At 43.9% G+C, this 16,193-nt stretch overlaps 1 protein-coding gene across 1 annotated transcript in view; it reads right to left on the bottom strand.

The window, feature by feature from the left end:
• The window catches only part of NAGK (N-acetylglucosamine kinase), an 84,694-nt gene that overhangs the window by 17,990 nt on the left and 50,511 nt on the right, over positions 1 to 16,193 (bottom strand). Inside the window, 3 exon segments of the mRNA XM_029594352.1 lie at positions 4,898 to 4,995; positions 14,949 to 15,036; positions 15,827 to 15,939. Coding sequence (XP_029450212.1) covers positions 4,898 to 4,995; positions 14,949 to 15,036; positions 15,827 to 15,939 — 299 coding nt within the window.

The raw sequence follows: 16,193 nt of genomic DNA, 5'->3' as shown, positions 1-16,193 counted from the left end.
TTCTTCTTTTTTTTTTTTTTTTTTTTTTTTTTACCAGCTGCATCGTGCGCATCAAGGCAACATCACTTTCATTCAGGGCTTAATTTGTAGACAAAAAGGAGCCAGGTGTGAGTTCTCTCCTAGATACCAACTCACTCTCTCTAATATATATATGCGAACACACCCAGCAGAACCAGCAGAAGCAGTGGGGTTGACAGGCATTCATTTCATGTCTCTTCACCCCTTCCCATCCTCTCTCATGGCCTTTCAATTATGCCAGAAAACTGCACAAAAATAGAGACCATGTGGCTGCTGTCGTCTCAGGGTAAGCAGCTCCAACACACTCTACTTTCTCTGAGGCCAGAACTGATGCTGCCCCCACTGGCTCTGCTCCGTTTCTGCAGGTAACTGGAACCGATTTACACCTACAGCTCTGCTCTTTTTCTGTGGGGAAGCCAGAACTGATTTACCACCAGAATAAAGGTGGCAGAATACCATTCGTGACTGTTCCGCCAGAAATTAAGCCCTGGGTAACAGACACAAAAAGGGGACGAATTTGCACAAGTTCAGCACTAGAGCTCCCAAGTTTCAATCAAGGCCAGGGTTGATGCCTTGACGATTGAAACTTATGAGCAATAATGCCAAACTTGTGTTAATTCAACCCCTTTTCATGTTTATGTTTGTTTTTTGCTTTTCGGGATCTGCTCATATCACCTCTTCTCCTCCTGTTCCGTGTAGAGGAGGAGGAGAGGAGGGGCTGGGTTAGGGAATAGAGCGGCTGTTCTCCGCACCAGGCTCAGCTTCTCCTCACCTCTTCTCTGCAGGCTGCATGAAGGGGACTGCCTGGAACAGAGCAGTCCTGCTGCTCTCTCTCAGGTCTGAAAAGAAGTGGTGGAACTGTGTTCCAGGCCATTCCCCAACAAATTAGGCCCTGCTTTCAGTTTTTTCTTCTGGCAGAGTTGTTTGATTTTACTACATTAATTTTTCATCCAATGCCCCAGAGGGAGAAGAAAGCCAATGACTTTGAAAGTGCCCCATCTATCACAGATCCCCATGATGAATGTTTTCTTTTCCAAGGGTCCAACCAATATGTGGTGGAGGGGGTGTGTGTTACCTTTGCGTGACTATGACCCCTTGCTACGAGGGGGGGGGGGGGGGGGGGAGGATGCATTGTTCCCAGCTTTACCTCATGGAAAATACTTTGGGTTATCTGACCCATTGCTTTCAGAAGTGGATTAGGAGTAGCCCAATGGTTAGAAGAGGCTGCAAAACTAGGGAAGAACGGGTTTAAATCCTTGTGACTTTGGGCAAGTATCTTCACCCTTCACTGCCTCAGGTACAAACTTGTAAGCCTTCTGGGGACACGCAAATACCTACAGCACATGAATTTAATCTATTTTGGCTGATCAGTCACAAAAAGGTGGAATATAATTTAAAAAAAAAAAAAAATGAAATAAATATTGAAGGACCCAGGAACTGCTCCAACTGCTGGTGGTGCATCAACATTGGGAGAGTATCAATCCTCCTGGTCACTGAGCTTCAAACAGGCCATGGTCTGATTCCTCCTACCCAGCAAGTGAAGAGTTCCAGCCTCTTCAGTACTGGCCTCACAGAGGTCCAATGACATGCATAGGGCAAAGGCCAAGACGCATTGGCATCTATCTTAGCTGATGTGCAATGCTGGGAGTGAGGCCATTCTGGTGGCAGCCCTGAATCTTCCGAAGTATTCCTGCAGAGAGGGAGAGCTTATCCTCCATGACAGTCTCTGCAAGTCCAGGTATCTGCCATGATACACCTTTGGTGACTCAGAAGTTGTGGCCTCTCCTCCTGCTTCTCAAGCTGAGTTGGTATCAGCAATTTTTGAGGAGCTGCATAAGAAAATCTAGAAAGCTTTGGATTGCATGATGCAGAGCATTGGTGCACCCGTAATGAATGCATCGGTATTCTTTGTAGACAGATATTTGCTGGAATCCTTGTTGGCAGCTGGCAGATGCCAAGGGTCGCAATGCCGGTTCCTGAAGGTGAATTGACATTGGATACTGCCGCACCAATGTTAATCTCTGGCCATTGGGGGAAGGAAGCTTCGCTGAATCAAAAGACTGAAGTCCAGGTCTACATTCCCAATATACTAGTCAGGCTCAGACCTTGATTTCTCTTGGGGGTAACAACTATGGATCTGATATTGTTATCGACCAGGAAGAGTCAACATGTTTTCCTTCTGATCACTCTCTTCCACCGGAAAAGAGAGAGCCTCTCCTGGAGAACCTCTCCTTTTCTGATTTTATTAAGAGAATGGGGGATGCCATTTCATTTACATTGCAAAAGGAGGACGTGTCCAAGGCAAAGATGCTCAACATCCTCCAGTTTATGGAACTCCTCCCCCTCCCGAAGGCTATTGTGACTATGCTCACCCATGAGATCCTTCAGGGTGTGCAGATAAAAACGTGGGAGCGTTCCCTCTCTGTGGCTTCAGTTAAAAAGGTGAACACAACATATTGTGTCCAAAAGGCTCCCAAAATTCAAGAAGCAAGAGCAGCCACACCAATTGGTGGTGATCAAATCCATTCTCAAGAAAGCCAAGAGTTCTAGAATCCATTCTTTGGTGCCCCCAGGGAGGGATTCGCATACCCTGAAAAACCTAAGTAAGGCCAGGGAACAATGCACAATGCCTGCCTAGCATCCTACTAGCTCTTCATGAACCAGTATATGAGGGCCATACTGAAGAGCATGAAGGAGATGGCAAGGCAATTTCCTCAAAAGCAGCATGATGTCTTGGTGCACAAGGGCATGTAATGTACAATAGACATGGTCTGGTCAAATTTTGTTGTTTTTGAACAGTATCAAGAGTCTCTGCAATGGATATTGAACCTCAGACCTCCAACCAAATGTTCAGGAAAGATTCATTTATGTGCCTTGTAATGAGGAGAATCTCTTTGAAGACAATGTCAAGGAAGCAGTGGATCAGATTAAAGACCATTTGTGTGATGTTTCAGACCCTCTCCAGATCCACTTTCCTCAACCAGAAATTATCCGAGTGGGCACTGAGGAAACATTTCTACCAGCCAAGGAAATGTTTTTGTCCACCTTGTTGGCTCCACCAGCCGACGAGGTACCCTAGGTAGCAGAGAGCCCCAAAGCAGTGGTGATGACTGTTTGTTTGGGTTATTATTATTTTACTTGAGAAGTATTTATCCCGCACTAAATTGTGAACTTGACAAGAATGTTTATATGTTTTGGATGCTTTATTAGTATTCTTATTTATCTTGGTTTTGTATCATGTACATGGTTTAAAATTTAATAAAAAAATAATATTTTAACAAAATAAAAAACTGTGCTCCTCCCCGTGGACTTGGTTGCTCCAAGCTAAAAATATGGCCTGAAGGGGCTCTGTGTGGACACGTGGAGGGAGAGCATGCTTAGGATTCTTTGTTTTCAGTTTAAACCAAAATGACAATCTGTTTAAACAGATATTCATCCTAAATTTAGGATAGAAACATAGAAATGACGGCAGAAGAAGACCAAACGGCCCATCCAGTCTGCCTAGCAAGCTATGCACTTTTTTTTTTTTTTTTTTTTTTAATTTCTCTCATACTTCTGTTACTCTTGGCTCTTAGTAACCTTTTGGTTCTATTTCCCTTCCACCCGCACCATTAATGTAGAGAGCAGTGTTGGAACTGCATCCAAGTGAATTAAAAGCTACTCCAGAGCTACAGATCCAGGGTTTCAAGACCTCTAGCCACTGCTGGAAGCCAGTGTGGGCCAAAGTGCATGCTGTGCTTCAAGACCCACCCTCCACCTTTGAAAAACATTCACCTCTAAGTGCCACCAATGCCATGCTTTAAGTCCTGCTTCCTCACCCCCCTAGCAGCTAAAGTGCTTGCTGTCTGGTGCTGGGAATGCATTTTAAGCAGGCCCTGTCCACCAGAAGTACTTTCCAGCAGGCTCCCTGGCCCTGCATAAAAGCAGAAGGGCAGTGTTGCAGAGCGAGGGAGCCTCAGTAAGCATGCTGCTGAGGGCAAAAGAAGCCTGGAACCACCTCCGGTAAGGATAAATGCAATGTATGTGTGTGTGTTGGGGAGAGAGGAAGGAGGGAGAGAGATTCTTGGTGGTGTGGGAAGCAAGAGAGGGGTGCATATTAGGCAAGGGCTGGGGATGCTGCTGAGTGGGTGGGTGGGTGGGTGGGTGGGAGAATCGGTTAATGTTTTATTGTCCTGGCTTCTGTTGCCAAAATAAACTCAAGATATTTTTTTTTCAACTGATTTTCTCCTGTTTTTGTTCTTATCGTAATAAACCCTGATAAATTCTCGGGAAAAATAATAAAAACCAAAAATGAAGGTCCCTAAAGATGCTACTCATCTGTCTTGATAGGTGAACTTATTATGGAAGTAAAATCTGGGTATAAGGACTACTAAAATTGAGATGTCAGAGTCCATTTTAACCGTAAAGCTAACCGATATAATCAGCCTTTGTGAAAAGCTGCTGCACTGTCTACTACAAAGCCAGAGGTGTAAGTGACATGATACATTCACTGAAAACTCTACACATTTTTTTTTTTACCACTAGGATGAAAGCCTTTAAAATTAAAAGGCACAAGATTTATACACTTCTAGCCCATGCAGAGAGCCCTGCTGGGCCTCTGGTACACAGTCTTAAAGGTTTCCAGCAGATTCTTCACACTAACAGCAGTGGAGTGTGTTTCTGAGATGCTATACTGGGATGCTGCTGCTGCAGAGGTGAAAGGAACTAGCAAACATCTCAGGTTATTCTTCTCTCTCCCTCTTATGAGGCATTTATACCCTAAGATGGATTCACATACTGTTCTCTGGGGAAATGCTGGACATTGTCTGGAGACCTCCACTGGTCAAGTAAACAAGGCATCTCTACACAACTAAAAAGCACCTGCAGGGACTTTTATTACCTCATCAATCTTAGGAAGCACGGCCACAATGTGACGAGCAAGGACTTCCCCAGCCTTGCGGAAAACATAACAGCAGAGAGGATCTCCATCTTTAGCACCTGCAGAGAGAAATGTGGTAGAACTGAATAGCAGTTTAATACAGGTAATTCTTGGACTTAACACACAATTGGGTTCTGGAAAACTGTGCCTGAAGTCAAAATGTAACTTGAAACAGATTGCCCCACAATAACATTATAAACAGGGGATTGGTTCCAGCATCAAGGCCTCATACCTTATTTTCATCAAAATAATCCAGAATTTATGAATAAATAATATATACTATAGTAAAAAAAGCATGCACAAACTTTAAAGCACAGAACATTGCTTTGACATTGGTCCAAAAGGAATTTCCCAGTGCTTTCATATTGACCGCACCTTGTTGAACCTCAAGTCATCAGGGCACCTTCGTGCACCTGCCGGAAGACTCTTGCACATCGTAAAGTTAAGAAAAAAAAAACACACACACACAAAAAAATTTGGGATAATGGGTGTATATCTAAAGATTGTAACTTCAGAACATTGTAACTCGAAAGCCATAAAGTTGAGGACTGCTTGTAGAAACTAACTACATTGGCTTTTTATTTTAGCTCCACATAGTAAGCTTTATCATCGTAAACAATGTTTTCCATAGAGAGCAGGATGAATTAGCCATTACATGTGGGGTGACATCATCCAGCGGCACCAGACAGACTTCTTTCTTCTAACTAGTAGAGCTTGTGCAAGAATTCCTGCTCGGACATTGCCTGGTAAGCCAAGTGAATTGATTTTTATTTTATTTAAAATTTATTTTATTTATTTTAGAGCTAAATAAAATTTAGAGCTAAATAAAATTTATTTTATTTATTTTAGAGCTAAAATTCTAGCTAGTTAGTTAGTTGACTCTCCAGGGAGGCAGGCAGGTATTTACAATGACTAATTCATCCTGCTCTCTATGGAAAACATTGTTTACGGTAAGCAAACTTGCTTTTTGCATTGATAACCAAAGCTGAATTAGCCATTACATGTGAGGAGTCCCAAACTGAGGGTTTTAGCAGAGCGCTTACTAAAATAAGCAATCAGGACCCCACCATGAACAGTGGACTACTGTGTAAACAGACTTCGCAAAACTGTTTGCCTGAGTTTGCTGTCACTCTAAGAGAGATTGTCCAGACAGTAATGGGATGCAAAGGTGTGTACTGATGACCCAATTGCAGCTTTGCAGGTATCTTGAAGTGATATGGCTCACAGATAAGCACTGATGCAGTCATCGCTATAAACTGATGGTGTCTGTAATTTGTAGACCTGCTAATGTATGCCGTGGACAATACAGTCTGCTATCTAGTTGTTTAATGTACATTTGTTCATTGCTAAGCCCAGTCTGTTAGGATCATAAGAGGAAAACAGTTGCAAAACCTGTCAATAAGGCTGAGTTCTTCATTTGTAATAAGCCAAGGCCCTTTTACAGTCTAAGGTATGAAGGGCCTTCTCATCCTCATGTGTGCGTGGCCTCAGAAGGAACATAGATAACATGATGGCTTGATTTATATGAAAAGCTGATGCTATCTTTGATAGGGTGTGGAGCAACATTCTATTGTGGAAGAATTGCATATAAGGTGGATAACGAAGCTCACTGACCATTCTGGCTGACATTTCTGCTAACAGGAATATTACTTTCCACATTAGATACTTGAGAGAAGCAGACTCCAATGGTTCAAATGGCAGCTTTATCAATTGTGCCAGAACCATGTAACAGGTCCCATGGAACAAGTAGTTTCTCAACTGAGGTTTAGCATGCCATAAGCCTTTCATAAACTTGGACACTAACAGATGAGTGGAGACAGACTGACTTTGTTTTGAGTGTGGTAAACTGCTATGGTATTGAGATGTACTCTTATGATGAGGTGCTAAGACCTGAAGCAGAAAGAGAGTAAATAGCTCAGCAATTCTTTGGTTTTGCATGCGAATAGATCCAAGGTATTGTATTGATACCATGTGGAGAATCTTTTCCATTTAAAACCATAGACTCTTCTAATTGATGGTTTTCTGGCAGACACTATTTTGTCTTTAACTTGCTTAGGTATGGATAATGTGATGATCACTGTGCACTCAACATCCAAGCCAACAAGGTGAGGGAGGGAAGGTCCAGATGAAATAGACATCCCTCTTTGAGTTAACAAGGATGAATCTGTCCCAAGAGGGATTGAAGGACTGCTGGACAGCTGTACTAAATTATGCAAACCAAACTTGTCTGGGCCATGCTCGAACTATGAGGATCAGACAGGCCCAGTCTTTGAACACATTTTGCACCATTTTAGCTACAGCTACCAGTGGAATTGGTGGAAAAGTGTATGTGAGATCTGCATTCCAATCAAGCAGAATTTGCCCTGAGCTGATTTGTGCTCGCTGGGAAGAATGGACCAAAATGTTTCCAGTTTTCTGTTTTGCTCGGATGCAAATAGGTTGATTGCTGAATGTCCCCATAGACTGAATAATCTGTTGGCTGTTGACTGCTGTAGAAACTATTCATGAGGTCAAAAATCTCTGCTAAGACAAATTGCTAATGTGTTGGAGATCTCTGGGAGGTAGGTTGCTTTCAAGACTTTTGCATGCCCATTCCCATATCTTTATCTTGCGGTAAAGAGGCCATGACCCTGTGCCCCATTGCTTGTTCACATAGAACATGGCTACTTGGTTGGTGGTTTGAAAGAGAAAGCTCTTCCATTGGAGGAAGTAAATTAATGTTATCACAGCACGCCTGACGGCTCTCAATTCCAGGATTCGAAACTGACTTCCTATGAATGACCATGTTCCTCGAGTTCGAAAGGGTCCCATATGGGCCCACCAACTTTTATGGAGGCATCCGTTGTGAATGAAACTTGGCGAGGAAGTAGACTGAGTGGAGATCCTTCCTGAAGGACATAGGGATCTAACCACCAGGACAGACCCCGTTTCATTTGCTGTGAAATTCTCACTTTGGTTGTCAGGGATTTTGTGAGCTGGTCCCACTGGGAGCAGAGACCCCACTTACAAAGCTGTATGTGAAGGTGGGTTAGTGAAACTATGTGAATCGCCACTGCTATGCGGCTCAGAATGACTTCCCTGAGCATTGACTGATCCATAGTCAACAGTTTGTTCGTAAGGGATCTGATAATATTTGCCCAATCTGATGGGATGAAAGCTCTCTCCTGTGGAGAATATCTGCACACCAATGAATTTGATTTTCCAGGAGGGAATCAGATGATCTCTCAAAATTTACTAGGAGTCTTAGTGATTATAGCAGTTGCACTAAGTTCTGTAGGGAGGTTAGTACACTTTTCTTGGAGTTCACTGTTACTCGTTTGTCATCCAAATAAGGGAAGACTGATGCCACAAATGTGCTGCTACTATAGCCAGGCTCTTGGTAAAGACCCTTGGTGCTGCTGAGAGGCTGAAGGGAAGCACTCTGTACTGACAATAGGAAGAGTCCACCGTAAATTGCAGGTAATGCCAGTGGAAGGAATGGATGTGAATAACAGCATAAGTATCCTTTAGATCCAACGCACACATCCACTCCCCCTTCTGAGTGAAAGGAAGAATTGTGGAAAGAATTCATTTTGAATTTCTCCCAGCTTATATACTGTACTTGTTCAGGCATTCCAGGATGGGTCTTAGTCTCCTGGATTTTTGGGGGATAAGCAAATAGCAGGAGTAGAACCCCTGGCTATGTGATGGGGAGGCCAGGTTCTATCACTCACTGTTTGCGGAGCGACTCCACTTCCAAGTGGAGTTGCGTCAGGTGAGACGGAATCTGATTGAAGACTGAGAGATGAGGAAGCATGGGAAGCTGGTAGAAACAAAAGTGGTATCCACAATTTTGAGAACCCAACTATCTTTGGTGATCTTGCTCCACTCTTCCAGGAAGCACTGGATTCTCTCCATACCAAAGAGGATTGTTGCTGAGCTGGAAAGGTGGTCTAAAACTAGTTCCAGGTTTTGGCTGGACTTATGTTGTCTTTGGTTGGCAGAATTCACACTGTTGAGTACGAGTCAGAAGTTGTTGCTGTTGCGGAAATAGAGGCAGCATCCAGTATGACTAGACTTGTGGGAAGGGGCGACTCTGGAAATGCGGTTTTTAAAAGCGTAATAAGTGCACTGTGCAGAAGATTGTTATTCCTGGCCTATAGACAGGGACTGAATCATTACATGCTGTTCCTTTATTTGAGCAACTGTTTCTCTGAGCTTTTCTCAGAAAAGGTGATCACCCGTGCAGGGCATGTCTTCTAAATTGTCATGGACATTATTATATAGGCTACTGGCTCTCAACTAAATTATTCATCATGCCACGACTATTAAATGCATCACAGATGGATTGAATAAGATGGTATATACACTCTTCTGCATATAAAAGTACCTGAGGATAGGCAAGTCTGCCTTTACCAAGTGGAAGAAACAATTTGAACCATGCAGAATTGGTGCATGGAGATCTGTGCATTAAGCATGGAGCTTTGAAACACCTTTTTACCGAAATTATCAAGTAAGAAGATCTTTCCCTGGCATAATATTAGAGTATATTCTTTTCTTTGCTCTTTTAAGAGCAGATTCTGCCACAAGTGATTGATGGAGTAACTGCACCATCCCATACCCTGGGGATTTTTGCACTCTGTATTTGAGGTCTAGCTCACTTTCAACTGAGGCACAGGAAGTTGGATTTTCCCACATGCTCATTTGCAATTCTTGCAGGATATCGTGGATGAAGAGAGCTGCTAGCTCTGCCAGCGTGACCAGAATTTGGAGGAGACTAGAGACCTTAGTGCGGGGATCTTTGTCCTTTCATACACTAACTCCAAGCACTTTTCCCACTTTGGCCAGAAACCCTGGAGTAAGAAAGGTTTTCCTGTGGAGACAAATGTTCTGGAAGCTCCAGAAGGGGTCATCCCTATCGAACCTTCATAGGAGCCTGGAGATAAAAGGAACACTAATTCAGGATCCCAATGATGAAGGTGACTGAGGAGGTGGGCCATAGTCACCTTGGAGGGGTATACTTCTGGTGCATATCCTGACTGGCTGGACTCCACTGCATTGAAATGCGGAGGGCTAGAACAATCTTGCGGGTGTTCTGATGGAGTACCACCTGAAGCAGGGAGACCAGGACTTCTCCTCATGTGAGTAAATTTGATATTCTGGAAAGGAGATGTTAGAAGGTACTCTCCTTATCCTCAGCCACCAGAGAGATAAAGAAATCATTCACCAACTCTATCGGGTCGAGAAGCTGACTTGACCTTTGTCTTGGAGTAGGCAGTGGAACATCCTCTTCTGATACCAAAATGGAATCTTGCAAATCTTCTGCGCTCTACAAAGGTTGAATTGGAGACAGATTAGATATTAGAGGTACCAGAGAACAAATGGGGTCTGGAGTCTTCAGGCATAGCTCTTGTTAATTTTGTTGGTGTAAGAACTCTGGTAATTGGTGAGGGTAGGGTATCATATCCTTTTCTGACCCTGTCAAAATTTTGTGCAGGCCTGCATTGGACATACTGCAACACAATACATAGATGATGGGAGAAATCTGCCCTGATGGTAAAGGTGCTGAAGACCTATGCATTTCACCTTCCAAAGTTTGCTGCATTGTGTGTGTCAATGGTACCGTGGACTACACCACCAATGGTACCCAAGAGACTGTGCTTTTTATGTGCCGGCTGTTGTGATGACTCTGCTGAGTGGTGCTTCTTCCGTTTCAATGCATGCCACTTAACCCTGAGGATTAGGCCTGTTCCACTGATGGGGTAGAAACTTTTCAGGTGCTCCTGCTCCGCTCGTCCTGGGGAGGAAGATAAGGCTGAGTTCCGGAAGAAGGATGACTGAGGCTTCTGAGAGACCTATGCAATTCCTCCATTTTCCAGGCCCTCGTTTTCTGGGTATGTGGGGACATCCATCCACAATAGTAATAGTTAGCCTGGTTGTGGTCCAATCTGAGGTAGCAGTAGCAGAGTTCATGTCCATCAGTAATGGAATTTCTTCTACTACAAATACAATCCTTGAACCCACGCTCCATAGATTGCTTCTTACTGTACATGGTGAGGAACATGTACAGTAAACATGGAAAAGTGCTGATTAGGTGCTGCTGAGGCACTAAGGCAACTTTAAATAAAAATGTTAGGATTTTAACAGAAAAATCAGAGAGAAATAGGTTCACATCTATGCAGCTGCTCAGATGAAAAAAAAAAAAAAGTCAGAGGACTCACGAGGTAACGCCTGAACGGGAAATCCTGCCCGCACATGCTCAGTAGAACAAAAAGTCTATTAGCTAGGAGAGAAGGGTCTGTTCAGCGCTCCCGGATGACATCACCCACACGTAATGGCTAATTTATTCCTACTGATCGATGGAAAAAGGAAGGATAATTTTGAAACTGTGGGCAGTGAAGTAAAGTTTGTGTGTACCATTAATGTCTGTGTGGTGTATATGTGTCTATATCTGTTTATATGTATTTGGTTATATCTATTATGTTGTTTTTATATTAGCCCCTGAAGCAGCTCAGAATTGAGCGAAACTCGGCCTGAGTCGGGCATTTTTTCAATAAAGTTCACTTGGTGTCTACCGATCCTCCCCGTTTGGTTGCTACTTGCAATATTGGATCGGTTTCCGGTTTGTTTCTTTGGACCGTCCCTTTTACGTAAGATCTCACAGACTTGGTAACTTGGGCAAAATCATGAGTCAGAAAAACGTCCTTTTTTATATTGTACCAAAAATACTCCTTAAAAACAAGTTTACAAACCCGGAAGCATTTGTAACAATCCAGAGAAGCCTTTATAAATATTGAATCATCTTTACGTTCTCAAGGGTTATTCAAATTAAAAAATACTTAGCTTCTGGATGATGAGACGGCTTATAGGTGGATAATCGTTCTTCTCAATTTCTAAACAATTTTGTCTTTTAAAACACTCTGACCTGGCCGGCCTTTCGCCGCAAAACAGCAGCGTCAGGGAGTTACCTTTCACCTCCAAGCCGTCTAAACAGCATTGCGGGCGGCCAGGAAGGGGGTGGGGTGGGCATGCTCCTCCCCTGTTAAATCTGACCAGGGGGAGGGGGAAAAGGTGGGGGGGGGCACTGTTGGCACAGCTGTCCATGAGTGTAGTGACAGCACAGAAAGTGGCATGGCACCCCAGGAGACCACCTGCCTTGCCAGCCCCTTCCAACAGCCCTGGGGTTGGGGGTTTGGGAGTTGTGGAGAAAGAGAGTTTGCGGAATAAGTAAGAAAGTGTGGTACATTCCAGCCTGAAGGGAGATGAGAGAGAGCGAGAGGTAGGATCTGGCAAGGGAGTGAGGGGGTAAGAGAGAGTGAATGCGAGTGCGTGCGCTGTGTGCTCGAGTAATTTTTTTTAGGGGAGTGGGGGCCCAAGTTATCATTGCTCCGTCACTGGACGTCTATCTTTTATGACAGGCTTTTCCTCTAGTTGATATGTACTGGCCCTCCGTTTGCCCCCATCATCTTCTCCAGTACTAGGACTGTGCCTGCTTTACTCTCAGCAGCCTCCCGTTTCACAAGCTGTGCGACATAAGCAGAAATGTAGCAGACCTGTTACCTGGGGCTGTGGTGGTAGCCCTGCGCTTTTCAAGAGAAAATTCTTTTAAAAAGTAAACTGGGTTTTCTGTGCTCTGGGGCTGCCTGGAAAGCTCACTTAAAACAGTGCCCACGGAGGATATCTGCAGAAATGCAGGGGACTGGGGGAGACCTGGGCAGGTTGTTTTACAGGTGTGCCAGTGTTTTTAATAGTAAATACCCTTACCCTCCCCCCACCCCCAGGTTTACAGTGCCCTATATTCACTGCAGCAAAATTTTACAACTACGTGAAAACATTTTTTCACAAGAACCTGCTTCACCGAGTGCTATTTAAAGCAATGATAAAACTCTTCACAAATCAAATTAATAAAACCCTCCGTTTTGTTCCCCGACTTGATACAGGTTTTACTCCCGAGGAAACATATTACGTGATTAAAAGTTTGAAAATTGCTTCTGCTTGGCCACTGCTGCCATCACAAATTTAAGAAAGATCAGAGGGCTGCTGCGCTGGCCTTTATCACAAGCCCAGGCAGACATCATCTACGCCCACCTTTAGGCGGCTGCGAAAGGTGCAACTGCACCAGGCCCTGCAGCTGGAGGGGCCCCCCACAGGTGGCCACACTGCACAGGCCTAAAGATGACCCTATATCGTGGGCCGACAGAGCTGGCGGTGGGAACTTCAGCCCCTACATCAACGCCCTCCCAAACAAAGAGAGCCGACATAGTGAAGAACTTCTCAGATGACGTTCGGCCTAGACAAAATGTGCCAAGGCGAGCTTTCGTAACGGAAATGTAGAACACGACGTCAGATAAAGACCATCCGGCCCAGTTATGTGCCTTTACTGTACCCTGTCTGTTTCAGGTTGGCATCTTCCATCTATTCCGCATCCGGCACTGCTCGGGCCGAAGCTGGCAGAACAGCATTCACAATCTCCCGACACATGTAACTGTACAACACAACAACGAGGGCCACCGTTCAAGAGAAACCGCATTGACCTTCTGTGATAATGCGCTATAGAAATGGGTGTTAAATAATATAAATAAAGCCAGACAGCTTCATTCATGGCATGCAGCAATTGCACAGCAAGCTAGCTAATTTACGGTAGCATGAAAGGAGTGTTATACAAAATATATGCATGCGTGTGTCTAAAAAGAGGCGTTTGTAATCTACGCCTGACTTTTAAAGCAGGGTGGTTGCTACGTTAGTCCTTTTGGATGCATGGAAATAAAGGTTAAACAATGAAAACATATCAGGCGATACCTTTTTATTAAACTAACAATACATTTCACGACCGGCTTTTGGAAGTTAACACCTCCTTCCTCTGATTCAACCAGAATACGACTTCCAAAGAAACTTTGGAAAAGTGATAGCATACTTTTTTTTTCAGCAAAACCGAGGTGCAATTAAGCAAACACAAGAGATAATCCACAGGCTAGAGGCTGTTCTAGTGGCCCAAGAAAGGAAAAAAAAATCAAAATGAACAAAAGGATCAGCCTATTTGAATATCTTTAAATCTGTATTCCTTCAATATGCCAGTAAATAAATATTTCAGGGTGTGCACTGCACATTTTATCCCCCTCTCAGTGTTTTTGGCAGCCCAGGTACTGCTATAGCCCGCTCACAGCCCCAACTGCTCCCTCCAGAGCCCAGTGCAAGCCTCACTAATGAAGAGGCAGTAGGTGGTGTTCTTGCTGTATCTGGGTCTCTACAACCTGAAGGCTGTGAGTGCTGCTACTGCCCATATGCACTGCTAAACAATGCAACAAGATGGCTTTGAAGGCTGGGAAGAACCACTCTGACTGTGCAACCTGCAGCTTCTCTCCTTGAGTGATAACAGACCTGTTTCTGCTCTTCAGTACATGATCTGGGAAAGGTTTCCCAGTGGGACCAGACAAACGGGTGCAAAGGCCCAGCAAGCAAGCTGAGGCAGTGTGGTTTAGAACACTAAAATCAAAAGACACATCTTGATGGTAATGCAAAGGGAAGGCCTGACTGGGATCTGACACGCTCACACATTTCCGTAACACATGTGAGACAGCATGTACCCAGGGAACCCGAAGCACCTTAAGAACAGGGCCTCAGGATCTGGTCCTGGTGTACCTTAAGACGGGGAATGCTGTCTCTTCTGGGCTAGGGTTATAATGTGAGCAGGAGAGGCCCCAGTCCGAGAGAACAGCTTGGGGACTGACTGCAGGTGAAAAAGGGAAAGGTAGCCCTTTCAAGATAGCTGACCTGTTTGAGTTTGTATTACTAAGCTGGAATTGTAAATGTGGAATACTGCTGGTTTATTTGCACTGTAAATAAAGCACACAAAGAGAAAAAGCCTCCATCACTCATTTTTGTACCATAACATGTAAAATAAAGATTTTTTTTTTTAAAAACCAACTGAAGGACATGACACATTCAACTGTAATCAAAGTGCTGTGCAGCTCTTGCATGCCAAATCTTACCCAGCTCTACCTGCAAGAGACTTTTGACGAATACTCTATCATACCTTCTGCTAGTTTCCGGCAAAATCCTGCAAATTTCGATTTCTCAAACGTCCTGTAGAGATGGGTCAGGATACCCATTCGATTTGACACCTGTGGAAAAATCAAGTCACAAAAACTCAAAGCACAATTCTTACTCGATATGAGTGCATTACCAGAATCAGTACAGTTCAGTAGCTGGCCTCTGGCTGAAGTCTTCCACAGCAAAGAAAAGGCCTCTAGCCAAGATGCACATAGCACTTGGACACTGAGACAGACGATTAGGTTCTGACAGTTCCAGACATCCACCAAAGCACTAAATCCAGCCTCAGTTCCTCATAGGCTGGAGTGAATACTGTGTGTCCTGTTTTCTAAACTTCCATTCTTAGGTCTGACAGGATGCAAGGACTACAAAACCCACAATGCTTAGAAATAAGAATTCTCCCTTCCCTGAAGACTGAAAGGTAAGCCTGCTCACAGAATAAGGCCATCCCCTCAGGGTCCACTTTCTACCAGCAGCGGTTGTACAGTAGTGACTATCAACACTCTCACTAAGGGCCTATCTGAGAGAAGATGAAAGTTTCAACAGAACAATCAAGACTGTTGCAGAGTGCCTCAATTGTTGGTGAGTCAGGGGGACACTATGATAAAAAAAACCCCAAAAAACAAAAACCCCCACACACCACACAACTCTTCCTCCACTCTGTACCTATAGCAAAGCTACCTTGAAAGAAAGACCCACTGCATAGCTATGGAATGGTGAAATGCTGCTTTAAAAAGTAGTATAACTGTAAATTTAAGCTATTTGCCTCTATGGTGTGTTCTTACAACTCTATGTTGGGGGGGGGGGGGGGGGAGACAGACTTGCTGATCTAAAAGTCTGGCATACATATACATACTGCACCTGAAAATATTCAAACATGGCCTGCTTGACATAGCCAATATCATATGGAGGGACCACAAGATTGTCTATGCAGTCAAACACGATCTTTACAGCTTGATGAGAGATCCAGTATGCTGAGAAAGATGGAGACAAGCAAGAAAGGAGAGAGAAAAAAAATTAAATGGCTTTAAAGTATCAACAAATGCAACGCGTCCCCTGCAGTGTAGATCAAGGATGGGCTGCTGTGCTGTCGATGAGCTTAAATCAAAATTGTTGATATTAAAAGGCACCAAGAGTAATAATATTTATCTGTCAGATTAAGCAATGCCAAACCTCTCATCTTGTCAATGGCAGAGAGAACTGTGCCTACTACTTTCTGTACCTAACA

This window comes from Rhinatrema bivittatum, chromosome 1 (genome assembly GCF_901001135.1).
Source record: "Rhinatrema bivittatum chromosome 1, aRhiBiv1.1, whole genome shotgun sequence".
In the NCBI taxonomy this organism is placed as follows: Eukaryota; Metazoa; Chordata; class Amphibia; order Gymnophiona; family Rhinatrematidae; genus Rhinatrema; species Rhinatrema bivittatum.
This window is presented reverse-complemented; position numbering and strand designations above follow the sequence as displayed.